This window comes from Marmota flaviventris, chromosome 5 (genome assembly GCF_047511675.1).
Source record: "Marmota flaviventris isolate mMarFla1 chromosome 5, mMarFla1.hap1, whole genome shotgun sequence".
In the NCBI taxonomy this organism is placed as follows: Eukaryota; Metazoa; Chordata; class Mammalia; order Rodentia; family Sciuridae; genus Marmota; species Marmota flaviventris.
Genome location: NC_092502.1, coordinates 2,205,573 through 2,223,693, shown reverse-complemented (window position 1 = coordinate 2,223,693; position 18,121 = coordinate 2,205,573). Strand labels below are relative to the sequence as shown.

At 44.2% G+C, this 18,121-nt stretch overlaps 3 protein-coding genes across 3 annotated transcripts; 2 read left to right on the top strand and 1 right to left on the bottom strand.

Moving 5' to 3' along the window:
• Positions 1–3,772: 3,772 nt before the first annotated feature.
• On the bottom strand, positions 3,773–17,425 carry LOC114080816 (histone H2B type 3-B). Its single transcript, XM_027922431.2, has 2 exons — positions 16,064–17,425; positions 3,773–3,967 (listed from the first exon to the last, which is right to left on the bottom strand). Exon 1 carries the CDS (start codon positions 16,967–16,969, stop codon positions 16,589–16,591), a length of 381 nt encoding a protein of 126 aa, XP_027778232.1. The 5' UTR covers positions 16,970–17,425; the 3' UTR covers positions 3,773–3,967; positions 16,064–16,588.
• LOC114080817 (H2B.U histone 2) lies at positions 10,996–12,203 on the top strand. Its single transcript, XM_027922433.2, has one exon. The coding sequence runs from the start codon at positions 11,007–11,009 to the stop codon at positions 11,385–11,387; it is 381 nt and encodes a 126-aa protein (XP_027778234.1). The 5' UTR covers positions 10,996–11,006; the 3' UTR covers positions 11,388–12,203.
• On the top strand, positions 17,211–18,121 carry H2ac25 (H2A clustered histone 25). The gene has a single exon (XM_027922430.2). It carries the CDS (start codon positions 17,281–17,283, stop codon positions 17,671–17,673), a length of 393 nt encoding a protein of 130 aa, XP_027778231.1. The 5' UTR covers positions 17,211–17,280; the 3' UTR covers positions 17,674–18,121.

Below are 18,121 nucleotides of genomic sequence, written 5' to 3'. Positions count from 1 at the left end.
CTGTCTGCCAGGGGCCTGACCCCTGGCATGGAGGATCTGACCGTAAGGAAGCTTTCTGATTCAAGAAGGAAGGATGTCTTTTGTCCTTTTTCAAAACATCAACTTGAGAGAAGCAATCTATTTTTTTTAAACAAACACATTTTTGAAAAGATGTAAATTAGAACTACATACTTTTTAAGTTTTAAAAACGTTAATTTCGGGCTGGGGTTGTGGCTCAGAGGTAGAGCACTTGCCTAGCACATTCGAGGCCCTGGGTTCGATCCTCAGCACCACATAAAAAAATAAATAAAGGTATTGACAACTACAACTAAAAAATAATTTTAAAAAAATTTCTTATTCCATACAAGTGAAAGTTATTCAGATGTATCAGTGTGTCTTTGAGGTGTGTTTTTAAATATGGTGTCCTTTTGCAAAGGCATTACATGAGTAGTTGAAAGTAGTTGAAAAGCAAACTCAAGTTAGTTTTGTGTAGAGTAGTTAGAAGGCTTCCAGTTCAGCCTGGTTTGTCTGTTGAACTGGGAAAGTCTGGAGGTAGCATGAAACCAAGCAAATGCATAAATAAATGTAGTTAAACCAGAAAACTGACAAAAGTCAAATTCCTGAATCAAAGGGACAACTATGAGAGGAATTTTATGTTGTCTGTGAAATTGCCTTTCCAAGAGGTAGAAGCCATTTGTGAATGCCTGTTTCACAGCACCTAACCACAGTGCAGGCATTGCAGTTACCAAGCGAGAAGTGAGGAAAATCTCTGTAGAGGTCCCTAGTTTGGGGAAATATGTGGGAACGCCTTGCTAGTTCTTAACTAGCTCTTCTGGTCGGCATAATATTTAACTTAAAGTATTAACATAAGAGCAAAGAAAAGGAACTTAGTTAAGACTTATTTAAAAAATTGAGTAAGCTGCATTAGAGAGTGTGACAAAAAAATAATAATAATAACCAGGAATGATAATCAAACACAAACAGCAAAACTAGAAAAATCTTAGCCACAAATCTTCATAGTTCATAAATTTGGTAAGGAAGGGTGCAATGGAAAGACATCCCAAGTGGGATTCCCCAGTTCATAGGAAAAACACACACACACACACACACAAATGATTGAATAAATAGGAGAAAAATGTACACACAAAGAAATAGGAAAATAAAATGAGACTCCTTTTTTTACTATTAAGTACACAGACCCCACCAAAAAAGTATCTGATTTTGCAGATACTGCTTCAGGGAGCCATGTGATTGATGAGTTGAGGACATAATGCAGTCAGACTCTCACACAAAATTGTGCTGGATGCTGAGCATCTTTCTTCCCAAGATAATAATTTAAATTGATTCATGTAAAATGTTTGGGGGTTTCATTGAAAACTATAAAAAAAATCTCATAATGTGATAAAGTCTTTTTTTTTTCTGCTGGGGACTGAACCCAGGAGCACTTTGCAACTGAGTTACATCCCCCTCCCCTGTCTTTTTTTTTTTTTGAGACAGGGTCTTGCTAAGTTTCTGAGACTGGTCTCTAATTTATGATCCACCATGCCCAGCTGAAGTGTTTTGTTTTGTTTTGTTTTGAGTTGTAGATGGACACAATGCCTTTATTTTATTTGTTTATTTTTATGTGGTGCTGAGGTTCAAACCCAGTGCCTCACATGTGCTAGGCAAGTGCTCTACTACTGAGCCACAACCTCAGCCCCTGAAGTGTTTTTTGTTTGTTTGGTTGGTTTGGTTTGGTTTGGGTTTTTAGGCAACAGAAAATAGACTATTAGAAGTAAGTTCTAACTACAGAAAGTCATGAAGCCACACCTTAGTCGAGTGATGTGTTTGTGGAGTGCATTTTCTAATGTAGAGGGTAGCCCTAGTGGAAGGTCTGCACACCACGCAGGGGGCCACATTCCACAGAAGACGGTGCACTACAGTGACAGATACACCTGTGGAGACTGGACAGTACAGAGTGAAGAAAGCCAGAGGCAAATGACAGGATGTGGCACTCCTGCAAGTGGAAAACGGGCAATGTGCACACGAAACAGCACACATTTCCCAAGAATTCACCCGAAAAGCATGTCATGGTTGTTCTCCACAACCATGAAGGAAGCTCTGAATCTGCAGATTGAGATTATTTTTTTAATGTAACCTTGTTAACATGTACCATGTAGTTACCCTACAATAGCTACCTCTGTAGTGAGCATGTACAGACTTTTTCTTTTCATTATTCCCTAAACAATACAGCAAGACAACTATTTAATAACATTTACATAGAATTAGATGTTAAGAGTCATTTAGGGATGATTCAAAGTCCACTGGGGATTGTGTAGGTCATGTGCAATTTTATGTAATACTATGCCATTTTATATAAGGGACTTGAGATCTGAGGGCTTTGGGATCCCTGGAGGTACTGGACCCATCTCCATGGGTCCTCTGTGCACAGAGTGGTTGCCAGTGGGTGGTGGGAGAGTGTTGGGAGCAAGGACAGTGGGCACAGCCATATGTTCATGCCCTCAGTATGCAGGGTTTCATCCTTCTTCTCAGGGGTGAAATTGATCAACTTCCCTGTGAAATTGATCAACCACAGATGAAGACTGTTTTTTTAAAAATTGAGTGTGAACATGTACACATTTTGTTCTTACAGTTAAAGGATACAGTACAGCAACTATTTAGGTAGCATTTACATTGTAATGGATATTACAAATCATCTGGAAATTTAAAGTATATAAAAGAATACAAATTACCTGAAAATATTTGCTCTTACATGAAGACTTGAGTGTCCTGGGGTTTGGGTATCCTTAAAGGCCCTGGAACCATCCGCTGCAGGTGTGTACCACAGTGCCCAGCAGATACTGCAGATACTGACAATCTCTACACACATACATAAAATTTGAAATTTCTTTCTGGTTTCTTAATTTGATTTGCATTTAGGCACTCCTAAGCTTGCCTGAGTTACATGGACCACCATGGCCAGATCCAGCATAGTTCTCAAATTGTTACCAAGGGCTGAGAGTGTAGCTCAGTGATAGAGCACTTGCCTAACATGCACAAGGCCCTGGGTTTGAGCCTCAACACCAAAAAAATTAAAACGAACAAACAAACAAACAAAAACCACCCTGCACCAGGCCCATTTTGCCTGCCACAGAGTGTGCCGATCACTGGAATGGCAGGTTGTGAGGCATTTATGAGACAGCCAAGTATGAAGACAGGACATCAAGTTTCCAATCAACCTTCCTTAGGATAGGACTTGAGGATATAAACAGGATAGGGAAGTAGGGTGGTCTAAGGTGTGGGGAAAGATGAGTGGAGACAAGGTCATTGGTCTGCACATATGTAGTCAATCTTTATGGTAGTTCATGGGACATGTGTTCAGAAACAGCCGTGCTAGTGTAACACAAGGTGGAGATTCCAGCTTCCTGATGTCAAAAGTTTCCCATGGGTGTAGAGTAACCTCGGCAACCCTCACTGTCATGACCCACAGGCCAGCGGTACCATCCACAGCAGTCGGTGGGAACTAACAGTGTATTGCCCAGCTGTGTGACCACCAGATTTAGGAGGGGTTTTGCTTTTATTTGGCACTGGAGATTAAACCCAGGGGCACTGAACCACATCCCCAGTCTTTTTCATGTATTAAATTGAGACTCATGAAGTTACTTACAGCCTCACTAAGTTGCTGAGGCTGGCTTCAACTTGCGATCCTCCTACCTCAGCCTCCCAAGCTGTTGGGATTACAGGTATGCGCCACAGTGCCCAGCTAGAATTAGTGATTTTTAAAGTCAACTAAAAGCAAGAAACTACAAACAAGTGAAGCTAGAAAGTTTATTCAGGTTTTCCCATGGTTTAAAAATCCAGGATGCCACAAAAATGGGTTGATTCAATCCACTTCCAGACACATCTCTGTCATATCTGAACAAAGTGGCCCAAATAACATTTCTAGGGAATCAAATTTAAGCTTCAAGTTGATGCATCAGGACTACTGGATGCAGGTGACAGGAGCACACTGGAAACAACAGCACATGGAAAAAAGGAAGGGTTAGACTCCTGAAAGACCATCACAACCCAAGACCTTCAGGTGGAGGGAGCTGTGGGGGCCTGGTAATACCCCCACACACTGGGACATGCACCTCCTCCTCTGCCGCAGCCTGGCTGGGCACAAAATCACGAGCCACTCACACTCTTGTAGATTCAAACAGCAACTCTTTATTCTCGAACTGTCACCGGCACTCTACACGCACGTTCTGGGAAAATTCCACACACTCCACCAGGCTCCGCATACCAAATACTCTCTGAATCCCGCGAGAACTCAACGGGAACTCAAGGAGCAGGCACCCGAGGCAGCAGGATATGCCCTATTCCCAGCAGGATCCACCTTAAACCTGGAACCGACCTATTCTCAGCAGGATCCACACCCTAAACCTGGAACCGCCCTAAACCCGGATCCGCCCTGGTCCTTGAGCAGGGTCACCTTTCTCAAACATTCATGCAATGTCACTGCAAATGACCTGGGTCCAAGGAAGCCCATTTCCACAATGGAGAGTCCTCCCTCTAAGCAACATTGGGTAGGCTGACAAGGAAATTGCCATGCGTCATTCCTACTTGGCTATGGCTCTCAGCACTCCTCCTTCCAATCTCCTCCCCAGGTGGTTGTCTCCCCATAGACACTGGCTATATGGACTTCCATTTACAGTCACCCCAGCCTAGCAAATAAGAGCTCCTATTTTCTAAATGTCTGGCCCCAAAAAAAGGTAGGTGTTGTGCCGTTCATAGCAGTCATCTCCTGTGACCACAGAAAGAGCTTGAGAACTCAGTGCCAGACCTCCCATCTGGGGTGGGGACTAGCACCAACAGACAAAGGGTGGATGCTGGGCATATCTCGACTATGCAGACCTACAACAGTAAACTGTTGTCTGTTGCTGTTACCGCTATTGACCGGTGACGAGTCCTTGCTTCCCCAATGTTGAAGAATAACACCAGAGAAGCACGCCGAGGCAAAGTCAGAGTAGAAAATTAGAAGTTTATTAAAGGACAGCAGAAAAGACTTCTCCCAGAGGAAGAAGGGGACCCAAGAGGTGGAATCTGTTGAAGGGCGAATGTGTTCCCCTTTTTATAGTTTTGCTGATGGAATGTAAGGGGGAAGGGTTGGGACACAGGTGGGCCAAACAAGTAATCTGGGCAGGAAGGACTTCATTATCACTTCTTTGGGATGGGCTATCTCCAAATCTGTTGGGGGCTGTTTCCTGGGTTCCATTAACATTTCTTTGGGGTGGACTTTGACCTAGGGCCTTTCATTAACATTCCATGAGTTGTCCTGCGTTTCCAGAATCATTATCAGCATGGCCTCCATTTTAGATTTCACTCGATATGATATTAGACCCGATTTACCTAACTACACTGACTACCTAATTTTAAATCTGGCTTCATTGCTGTTGAAACAATACCATAGTCTGGAGAGTTATAAAGAAATAACAAAGGTTCATTTGAGCTCATGGTTCTGGTCCAAGGTCAAGAGACTGCATCTGGTGATGCACTTACTGACAGAATCCCAGGGCAACAGAGGATTATCATATACAGAGAACAGGAGAAACCCCACCAAAGTGGATTTTATTGAAGACTCACTCCTAAGATGACTCATTAGTCATCTGTTTTAGTTAGCTTTTTCATCACTTTCACCAAAAGACCCTACAAGAACAACATAGAGGAGGAAACCTTTATTTGGGCTCATAGTTTCAGAGGTCTTAATCCATAGACAGCTGGTTCCACTGCTCTGGGCCCAATGTGAGGCAGAACATCGGGGTGGAAGGGTATGGAGGATGAAGGCAGCTCAGAACATGGCAATCAGGAAGCAGAGAGCTCTGTTAACCAGGGAAAAAATAAAAATCCCAAAGTCACACTCCAAGTGACCCACCTCCTTCAGCCACATCTCACCTGCCTACAAGTGCTGTTCAATTAATCTACCTCAGTGGATTAATACGCTGATAGTTTACGACTTTCATAATCAAATCATTTCACCTCTGAAAATTATTGCATTGTCTAACACACAAGTTTGGGTGGACCCCTCATGTCTAAACCATAGCAATCACTAATCTATTAAAGAAGGACAGACAAATCCAATCAAGAGATCAGAGCCCTAATCCTTCTCAAAGGACCCAGCTTCTACTATTTGCTAATGGTGATTTCAACCTGCACTTCAGTGGGGACAGACCGTATTTAAACCCTAGCAGGAATGAAGGGCAGAGGAAAGGTTGGGAGGGACATGAGGACAGCTAAAGAGTCTGCCAGGTCTAGGAGGCCGCACAGGCCATCCACAGGCATTATCCACATCCAGACACTCTGGAGCTCAGGCTGTCCCAAAATCACTGCCAACAAGTAAGAGAAAGTGCCCCAATCCCAAATGTCACATTGAAAAGGGAGAGAAATGAATTTTTCAAAATAAATGGCTAACTAAAAAAAGATAAATGATGAGTTGACTTTAACACCAGATATAATGAAAATTCCTGACATACTTTCAAACTTTTGACGTTAAAAAACTACATTAAAACCAATTACCAAATTTTGGCATTTTAATAAAAACACCAATTTTCAAAATATTTCAGAAGCAAAAAAAAAAAAATGCCCTTTCCATAAACCAAGAAACAAAAAATCCAAAATATACCTCTGGGGTTTCCAAACACAAAGAAATCAAAAAGACATAATTAAAGGATTGACTAGAACTACTTGGAATTTCCACAAAAAGTACAAAAGTGAAGAAATCACAATGCCTTAACCAGAAGAATTAACGACCCTTATAAAGCACTGACAGGACTCTGAGGGGAAGGAAGGTCAAAGACCCTGAGGGGAGGACTGACAGGACCCTGAGGGGAGGACTGACAGAACCCTGAGGGGAAGGAAGGTCAGGACCCTGAGGGGAAGAGTGACAGGACCCTGAGGGGAGGACTTGAGGGGACCCTGAGGGGAGGACTGACAGGACCCTGAGGGGAGAAGTGACAGGACCCTAATTGGAAGACTGACAGGACCCTAAGTGGAGGACTGACAGGACCCTGAGGGGAATAACTGACAAGGCCCATAGGTTTAGTTTTGACAGGATTCTGGATTTGGGTTGACAATGTCCTCAATGAAGTGCTGATTCTCTGAAAATCGGTAGCTTAAAGTGTACTGCTTGGTACTTTTTCAGTCTTTTAGATGCCATTTATTACTGTCTGACTTCTTTTTGTTTTCTTTTTCTCTATAACTTATAACATGTCTAATTGTTATCCAAGAAAATACTAGGACCCAGAATGCATTAAAGAGCTAGAATTTATTTTCTCGTAATTCTGGTAGTTCAAAATCATGGTGGTTCTTCCTGATGCCTCCTGCTACAAATGAGTGTCCTCCTCCTGAGTCCTATAGTCTTGCTGTGTGTGTGTGTGTGTGTGTGTGTGTGCGCGTGTGTGTGGCATGTGTGTCCTAATATATTCTTGAAAGGACCCCGGTACTATGAGGTTAAAGGTGCTTTTTATTTCCTTTTTAATGGTCATATCTCCAAGTACAAGCTTGTTTTCGGGTGTGGGAAGTCAGGCTAATAGTTATGAATTTCAGTCCTAGCAACCCAGTCCCCCCGGTATATGGGGCCATACTGGGGCAAGGTGGTGAACTTAGGAGGCTATTTGGGGAGCACTTTGAGAGTTTGAACCTGTAGATTCTGAGCTTTGGATGGATTACATCACAGAACTGGACCAGCCCTGGTAGACCTGAGAACATCTGGCAGATCTACTGACAAGCCCTGAAAAGTCACAGGTAGAATCACTGGTGAGGAGGAAGAATACCACCAAATCTACCACAGGTCCTAAACATTTTCCAAAATATATGGAAATCATACAACTGAGTTTCATTTATGATCCCAAGGCAAGCATGCACATCTCTAATCTTGACTGAGGAGCCAGTTAAAACAGAAACAAGAATATGGTTCTGGTTATTTATTCTCTTTTTATTATAAAAGCATGCATGATGTGAGTTTAGAAAAGATGGAGGAAAATGTGAAGGGAATGAAAGCACACAGTAACCTGTCTAGTTCTGAACCAGTATTTTGATTTCCCTTATCAGACTTAGATGTACACTACTGGATCATTTGAGTGCCTATCATATGCAGGAAATAATGGAAGCTTTGAGGAATGGAGGCAGGGGTTAGAGAAACAGCTCATTTCCCAGGAGAGGTGTTGGGGGAGCAAAACCAGCTGATAGGTACTGTGGGAAAGCCGTCTTTTAAGGTAATGCAAGTGTGCCTGTCTTTGTGCTGCTGAGCAGACCAGTGTTTGCACTGGAGTCCAGTAACAAAGGAAGGCAGGGGAGGGAGTAGGAGTCCTGAGAAAGGCCTCAGCTGGAGGCCTGGAGCAGGGGCTTGGAGCAGAAAGGGGCCTTGTGGAAGCTGGAAGGGCCCCTTTCAGTTACATCCTCTAACTTACATTGTGGTAGTCCTTGGGAGAAGCATGCAATGCAGGCTTCCTTACTGCTGTGTTTCAGTTAATGAGTATTATTACCTCATCATTAAATAGTCTTTAAAATGTTCAGTAAATTCATGACATTCATTGTTAAAGTGGGCTGTGATTCAAGGTTGTTTCTATTTTTTTCTTATTATGGATGCTGTTGATGGAGCTTCCTGCCAAGCTCTGTTTCAGCCTTGTTTATTTTATTTTTTTAATATCTTTATTTATTTATTCTTATGTGGTGCTGAAGATCAAACCCAGGGCCTCACGCATGTGAGGCAAGCATTCTACCACTGAGCTACAACCCCATCCCCCCCAGCCATGTTTATTTCCTTAAGAGACTGATGCTTGACAGTGGAATTTCTGGAAGGAAGTATATAATGTAGACACATATTGGAATAGATTGCCATCTTGTTTTTTTCTTTTAAGCAATGTATGAAAGAAAGTGTATGCCTGCACTGCATAGTGTATATTTTATTTTCATCATTTTAATAGGTGAAAAGTGATATCTCATTTTGTTGTTGTTGTTGTTGTTTGGTAACAGGGATTGAACCCAGGGGTGCTTAAACACTGGTATGTGGCCCAGTGGTTAAGCACCCCTGGGTTCAATAAGTTGCTTAGGGCCTGGATAAGTTGCTGAGGTTGGCCTTGAACTTGTGATCCTCCTGTCTCAGCCTCCTGAGCCACTGGTATTTCAGGAGTCCCCCTTTGCACTCAGCTATCATTTTTAATATGCATCCCTTTGATATTAGTGAAGTTAATGTTTTTCATGTTGTCTTTTCATAGTCTAGTTTACTATTCTGTAAAATGTTTTTTTTTCTTTACTAATGTTTTTATTATATTAAGAATATTAATATTTTGTTTGTCTCCTATTGCAAATAATTTTACCCCCAGTTTTGTGTGTGGAAGGTCATATTTTAAAAATTTAAAATAATTTTAAAAATACTTTGAAAGCCTTTTCTCTAGCTGAGAACAATTAATTTTCCCCCAAGTAGTTAATACATTTTCTGACACCATTGGGCCATTTTTTTCTCCGCTGAGTTGTGATGCTATCTTTATTATATATTAAATTCTTGGGGGGTTTTGTTTGTTTGTTTGTTTTTAAGAGGAAACAATATGCTGAGAATAGGCACAGCAGCTCAGGAAGGCGAAGATCTCAGGATGCCCCTGGGGACCTCAGCAAAAAGAACAACCTGCGGTAGAGGGCGCTGCCAGGCTAGCAGGATTGTTCATTTCCCATGCTCTGACTGGCATCTGTCAGGTGCCACGCTGTGTTCTACCTGGAGATGAGGAGGTGATAGGCACACCTTTGCCCTGATGATCCCAGCTGAGTCGGTGTTGCAGCGGGAAAGAGAAAGGCTCAAGCTATGCGTGAATGTACTAGAGCCGGAAGAGGAGCTTGGAGGGGCGGCCCAAGCTGCTGCAGGCTGGCTGGCTTCTGAGAAGGAAAGAAGAATTAAACACACTGCTTCCGGCACATTAACTCACAGCAAGCCCACTGATACCTCATTTTAAAGATGAAGAAGTGGAGGTGCGAAGAAGGTAGAGCAGCTAAATGCCCGAGGTAGAGCAGCTAAATGGCTTCAGCGCAGGACTTCTCGCTGTATATAACGCGTGCAAGGATCTTTGTAAAATGGGATCTGACTCACTCCATTTGGGGGGGGGGGGGCTAAGATTATGTTTTCTAGCCAGTTGTCCAGAAGATGCTGAAATAAGTGAGAAATGGGAATGTGTAACACCTTGTTTCTCTACTGGAAGGCACTGTAGCAGGGGAGGCACCCGGGATGGGTGCCCTAAGCCTGTTACAATGTAACAGTAATCAACAGTAATCGTGCCTGCTCCTGGAGATGTTAGGACACTGGTGAAATCCCACGTCTCAAGCATATAGCAATCTGGTTGACACTTCAGAATTTTCGTGGACAATAATAACAAAACAATATGAAAACCTGACGTTTTATTCTTCTCCACGGTTAAAACTGTCTGGCTACACACTTCCGATGGAAGTTCCTAAGAGCATTCTCAATATTTCCCAAAGAAACGTTTGGATTTGCTCTTGATCCCCCCCCCCCCCCCGCCTCGCTCTTGAATTCTAAAAGAAGTGCATCTCTTTGGTCTTTAGAGGGCTGCGAGAATGAGGAAAATAAACAGTTACTGCAGTGGGAGCTGCCATTTCCTCCGTCTTGCTGGAAAAGCATCAAGCTTTCTCTCTCTAGCTGTTGCCCGCGTATTTGCTTCATAGCAGAGAAAACAGACCCGAGGTTGTCATTTTCCTTTTAGCCAAGCCCAGATACGCAGAGTACCCCAAGATCTCTTCTGGGTTTAAAACAAAGGGTTTGAACAAAGACACACAACCTGAGCGCAGGCGCGCGGCCGATGCGCTTTTGGATTGGTTGAACTATGGTCCAATAGGAAAGAAGAATCGGCATCTCTCATTTACATAAAGTCTTCGTCGCCGCGGCCGCGGCTGCAGGCTATCCAATCAGATGCTAGAGATTTGGAGCCTTCATTTGAATATAAAGATGACAAATAGCCCTGCTCTCCTTACATTACCATCCCAGTCCGTTCTGTCGCCACCTCGTCATGCCGGAGCCTTCTCGCTCGGCTCCGGCCCCCAAGAAGGGCTCCAAGAAAGCCATTACGAAGGCACAGAAGAAGGACGGCAAGAAGCGCAAGCGCGGCCGCAAGGAGAGCTACTCCATCTACGTGTACAAAGTGCTCAAGCAGGTGCACCCCGACACGGGCATCTCGTCCAAGGCCATGGGCATCATGAACTCGTTCGTCAACGACATCTTTGAGCGCATCGCCAGCGAGGCCTCCCGCCTGGCGCACTACAACAAGCGCTCGACCATCACGTCCCGCGAGGTGCAGACGGCCGTGCGCCTGCTGCTGCCCGGGGAGCTGGCCAAGCACGCTGTGTCGGAGGGCACCAAGGCCGTCACCAAGTACACCAGCTCCAAGTGAGGCGCGTCCCTGGCGCCCTGAACCCAAAGGCTCTTTTCAGAGCCACCTCTAAGCTCAAAAAGGAGTGTGCCACCTCCTCTTGTGACCTGTGATCCAATCGGGTGCTGGGGGGAGGGTGCACTGCGCAATGGAGGACATAACTCCTAAGATTGGACCTCTTGTTCCTTACGGCACTTTTTTCTCCCCCCCCCCCCCACCCCAATCCCCTTCCTTCCTTTCTTTCTATGTCTGTTTTGCTTTAAATCAATCAAGTCAGCCTTGGCCATAGGAAGCTGGAACGGTCCAGGCGATGGCACCGGAGGAAATCAGGCTGGGTGGGGAGTGTACCGAGCTCCTCTGGCCCATCCTCTGCCACCCCACACCCCACTCCGTGTCCCCTCGTGCGTGAGGCTGGAGGATGCCTTGGGTGTTTATACCGCCCTGGCTGGAGCGCTTGAAAACATCATTCTTAGCCTTCCCTCCCTCCCTCCCTAGCCTCCATTAACCACCGCGAACGTCTGTGGGAAAGCAAATTGCAGTTGTGTTTCACATAATCAGCACTTTACGTCGCGTTTCAGTTCGGAAACACCACATCTGGTTCATGGGCACCCGCTTCACTCAACTAGGATATCCCAGCAATACCTGTGTTCTTCCATACACATATACACATGGGTTTTCCTCTCCTCCCATAGCAAACGGTGAAAAATCTATTTTATTTCATCCCCAGAAATGTGTGTGTATATATGTGTCTGAATATGAATGTATCTTACAAACATCTGTATATAACTAAGCCTAGCAAACGGTGAAACATCCTTTTTAATAAAGGAGATTTTTAATAAGAAAAATCCAATACGTTATATGCAAAGTAAGTATGATGTCTACTTAATGGTATCAAGTAATAAGCAAGGGATGCAAGTCTAACTGGGACTGAGGTGCACTCTAAAATGGGTGAAATATCCGCGATTTCTCAACCAAGAATACCGAGGGTCTACCCACTCTGGAGACCAGTTTCCATGAATTCGGATTCGCAGCTTGGTTCCCACCAGTGGACAATGGCCTGTCTTACTCCTCACACCACCTCCAATGACAGCCAGGCATTTGTCACTGTTTAACCTCTTAAAGTCTCCTACAGTACATTCGCTTCCTTGTGTTTGTAATTTCTTCTTAAAGAGACAGACAGTTCCTTGTCTCCCTCCAAATTCTTTGCTCTATTCCCAAATTAGCAAATTGGAATTGAAAGATCTAGCTGAGGTGGGGGAAGGGCAGACTCTTCAATGCATTCCAGACTGGATGCCTGCAAAATCCCATTTTTTTCTAGAGCCCTGCTTATTTATTAAAATATTTTATAATAATTTTAAACTGTTTCAGATCCATAGAATGCTTAATTAAGTCCTAGCTCAGCCTCTGGATTTTCAAATATTTGATGTGCACTGTCTTCGTTTAACTAAACCTGATTGTTCTTTTTATCTGTTATATAATAATGTAAGTACAGACATGGGTTCCATAGACAATCTCCCAATTTTCTTGATGACAAAAATCTCAATAGCAGTTCTTTGGCACTCCCTTAACATCCCCAGGCTAGGAGAGAGGAACAAGTCCTGCCCATTCGGGCCCTGGGCCTGCCAGTGTAGCGAATAGAGGCAGTCTATTACTTCAGGCTTTAGTCAGAGTAGTTAGAAAACCTGAAAAATCACTCCATGTTTTGCATTATCTACAACAAAATGTATTCTTGCAGAGTTATATTTGGAAATTACGGTGCTATGTTTTGTTCATTGACTCTCTGGACTAACAATGTTGTCTACTGCTAACACAATCACTCTGCTGGAGACAAGTTTCATTTTATTAAATCTACGCATTCAGCTCTTGAAGGTAGAGAATCACATGGAACTGTGGGCCTAGTTCTAGTGACTATAAATACTCCTTTGAAACAACTCTGGGCTAGGGATGTAGCTTAGTGAAAGAACAATTGCCCAGCACTGCAAGAAATAAATTTAATTAAAAAAAAATATTTTTTAAAGTCTTGACTCTCAATTTAGGTTGTTAGGAGGCTTAGGGTTTGGAGGTCTCAGTCATCTGGCATCTGTTTCATAGTGGAAAGGACTGAATTTAGTTGTTTTCCTCTATTGATCCATTAATATTAATATCTTGAGAGAATTAAGACTATTGACAGGTCCTGCTTACTTTCAATGATGGATCACTGTTTTAAGTTTCAGACTATTACTGAAAGTAAAGAATTGAGTAAAATATCTATGGCAGAATTTCCATTTCTACTGTGTTCATACATACACACACACACACACATATATACATACATATATTTATTTATATATATATATATATATAAAAACATAAAATATCTATGGCAGAATTTCCATTCCTACTGCTTATATATGTGTGTGTGTGTGTGTATATATATATATATATATATATATATATATATATATATACAATTATTTTATATACATATACAAATATATAAAATGATTGAACCCAAAGGTGCTTTACCTCTGAATTATACCCCCGTCCTTTTTATCTTTTGAGACAGGATCTCTCTAAGTTCCCCAAGTGACCTTGAGCTTGCGCTCCCCCTGCCTCCCTCAGTCTTCCAAGTAGCTTAAGATCACAGGTGTGTACTACAAGGCCCAGCAATTTCCTTTTTTTTTTTTTTTTTAGTATGGGGGATTGAACCCAGAGTCGCTGAACCACTAGGCCACATCTGGAACCCTTTTTAATATTTTGTTTAGAGACAGAGTCTTTCTGGGTTGCTTAGGGCCTTGCTGAGGCTGGTTTTGAACTTGTGATCCTCTTGCCTTAGCCTTCAGAGTTGCTCGAATTACAGGCATATGCCACTGTGTTTGACCAATTTCCTTAAGTTTTCTTTTTTTTTTTTTTAAGAGAGAGAGAGAGAGAGAGAAAGAGAATTTTTTAATATTTATTTTTTAGTTTTCGGTGGACACAACGTCTTAAATTTTTAGTGGTGCTAAGGATCATACCCGGGTCCCGCCTGTGCGAGGCGAGCGCTCTACCGCTAAGCCACAATCCCAGCCCCAATTTCCTTAAGTTTTTAAACATAGACAGAATGGAATGGAGGGGAAGCTGTACATTACTAGCACGAGACTACACAAGACCACCTATGCCGAAGGAGGCACAGGTACTTGCAGCAGAAGTCACCAAGAAAAGAACAGAGGAACTACCAGCCATCTCATTAAAGAGCCAGTTTCACTAAACTTTTCTTATTTGCTCATGATCTATCAAAATATACTTGTCTCAGCGGCAGGGTAGAGCATGCCTGTAATCCCAGCTGCTCAGGATGCTGAGGCAGGAGGATTTTTGAGTTTAAAAAAAAGCATGGTGCTAAGCAACTCAGTGAGACCCTGTCTCTAAAATATATACATAAAACTGTGTACTGCCCAGATATTTTCTTTTTTTTGTCATATATATATATATATGTGTGTGTGTGTGTGTGTGTGTGTACTGCCCAGGTATTTTTTTTCTTTTTCTTTTTTTTTTTTTTTTTTGGTACTGAGGATTAAACCCAGGGGCTCTTAACAACCAAGGCACATCCCCAGCTCTTTGTTTTGTATTTTATTTAGAGACAGGGTCTCACTGAGTTACTTAGGGCCTCACTAAGTTGCTAAAGCTGGTTTTGAACTCACTATCCTCCTGCCTCAGCCTCCTGAATTGCTGGGATTATAGGTGAGAGCCACCACACCAGGCCTCTGCTCAGACCAAAGAAATCTTTGGTTATCTAATGTATTCAAATCTTTTCTTGCAAAAAAAAACTTGATTTTTTTTTTTTTTTTTGCAAGAAAAGTAATAGATAAACCATAATACCTATAATTGCTGTAGGGTAAAATCCTGAGGTAGAAGAAAAATGGAAAAATAATGGTTCAGGCAGAAATTAAGCATCTCCTGAAATATCTGGCTGATATAGAATTTGATCATGTATTTTATGAACTGATTATGGTATCAAATTGATGTTCCAATAGGTATATTTAAAATACTGATGTGGCCATTTTGCTTTTTAAAATGTCCGATGTTGGGATGTGCATCCTTGCTACTTGAATTTTTATAAAAATACAGTAGGTGACAACTTTAAAATGTGTGAAATTTCCAAAAATCCTTTTATGTGGACCCAAGCAGGAAAGAGGTGGGGTGGTGATACAGCCATTTTAGGGAGGACCTTGTTGTGGTGACATTTTCTCCCCTGACCCACCAGTCTCCCAGTTTGCATCAGTTCAGACACATGACAGGCTAGGGCCCTGTGGAGACACTTAAAAGAAAAAAGAAAAAAAAAAAAGCGTGTGTTTTACTGAATTTTATTTAAAATTTTCCTTGCTGGAGACAATGGTACAAACTCTCAATACTTCTAATTCTCACAACAGCTCAAAGAATCATTATTAATCCTTTTTTTTTTTCTTTTAATAAATAAGAAAAGTCAAAGCAAGAAAAAGATAAGCCGTGTCCCTTCCAGTATGAAAGCTTCATGCCAAAATGCTTTTCCTGAAGCACAATGGCACTCCTTAAATAAATGCCATGAATGTGAAGAAAAGAATTCAGTTACTAACACTTCACAGAAAATCATGCGGCCAAAAGGGGAGGCAGTTACATTTGCTCAAAACAAGGTAATTCCGTTCCTCTAACCTCCCCCCACCACTAAGGGTGAAAGCTGCTGGCAGCTGTGGTCACTTACTAACCCAGCTCGCGCACAAAGCGCTGCGGTGATCCGCCAGCCTCCACGTCCCTCTCGTCCAGCACACTGTCATTGCAGGATCTTTCCAGGCAAACATCCTACCGGGATGTACTTTGCTTGAGGATAAAGATGTCTGATGCGGGCAGGGATGGAAAGGTGGTATGGCGCCACCGCCAGGCAGCGTTACAACACCCAAGGCCTCCGCAAACTCGTGGTCTGGCGTACCCAAGGTCTCGCCAAGGGAACACAGGGTAGAAGACCGACGCTAGAGCCTTCTGGGGGAAGTGACGCCCCTCATCTGCACGCCTGCTTTTTCGCCAGGGCACCATTTCCACCGTTCCTCTACAATGGGCTGTTACATTCCCACACTCCGCTCACTCACTGGCGGGACGCACCCAGTAACTGGGAATCGCTAAGGTGTATAGGTAAAACATAGGGTTAATAACCCATCACCGTGTTTGAAACCCTTTCTCGACTGTGTGGGTGGCTCTGAAAAGAGCCTTTGGGTTCAGGGCGCCAGGGACGCGCCTCACTTGGAGCTGGTGTACTTGGTGACGGCCTTGGTGCCCTCCGACACAGCGTGCTTGGCCAGCTCCCCGGGCAGCAGCAGGCGCACGGCCGTCTGCACCTCGCGGGACGTGATGGTCGAGCGCTTGTTGTAGTGCGCCAGGCGGGAGGCCTCGCTGGCGATGCGCTCAAAGATGTCGTTGACGAACGAGTTCATGATGCCCATGGCCTTGGACGAGATGCCCGTGTCGGGGTGCACCTGCTTGAGCACTTTGTACACGTAGATGGAGTAGCTCTCCTTGCGGCCGCGCTTGCGCTTCTTGCCGTCCTTCTTCTGCGCTTTGGTCACGGCCTTCTTGGAGCCCTTCTTGGGGGCCGGAGCGGACTTGGAAGGGTCTGGCATGATGGCGGGTCTCCTCTGAAAGACTCCAGAGACGACCACAACAACTCTATTTGTACGCCTTGAATTCAAATGAAGGATCAAGAACTACTCGCTTCTGGTTGGATAGAAAGTCGCCCTACGTCATCGCTCGGAAAGACTTACGCAAATTAGGGGGGGGCGGGAAATGCTGGTGTCCTTTTCTGATTGGCTATTGATGCCATCCTATCAGACGGTGCTTTTTAGCCTACCTCCGGATCGTATATAAGGGCTCGCTGGGGCCTGTAGTCCTGATATCCCCTGTTGTATTTTTCGACTTCTTCTCTGAGTTAGAAATGTCTGGCCGAGGCAAGCAGGGTGGCAAGGCGCGCGCCAAGGCCAAGTCCCGCTCCTCGCGCGCGGGCCTACAGTTCCCTGTGGGCCGCGTGCACCGGCTGCTGCGCAAGGGCAACTACTCAGAGCGCGTGGGAGCCGGCGCCCCGGTGTACCTGGCTGCCGTACTCGAGTACCTGACGGCCGAGATCCTGGAGCTGGCGGGCAACGCGGCCCGTGACAACAAGAAGACGCGAATCATCCCCCGCCACCTGCAGTTGGCCATCCGCAACGACGAGGAGCTCAACAAGCTGCTGGGCCGCGTGACCATTGCGCAGGGCGGCGTCCTGCCCAACATCCAGGCGGTGCTTCTGCCCAAGAAGACAGAGAGTCACCACAAAGCCAAGGGCAAGTGAGGCCCTGCCGCCTGTACGCGCCCCGTGGACACCAAAGGCTCTTTTCAGAGCCACCACTGATTCTAGAAAAGAGCCGCTTTGAGCTCGCAGCCTTTTGGCCTGGGGCGGGGTCCCCTTGGATTCCTTTAAGAGCATTAGTGCGCATTAGTCAAAGCAAAGGGCTCAAACTGGGACCATGGCCCAAGGGAGGGACACGCACGTGCCCGAGGTGGGCGATGGGCTTCTGCTAGAGGCCGGGAAAACCGCCGGACCTGTCCATTTGCTTGCGAATACAATCTCAAACTCGTGGGGCTTTATCCTCTCCTTAAGTGTCCCCAGAATTACCAATGACAGGTACTTGGGATTCCAAAAAAGTCAAGATTGCGTTTTTTTCTCCTAGGGACAATTGGGTCAGTTCATCTGATATTAAGTGTATTACACTTTAATAAAATTTGCCATTTGGAATTCT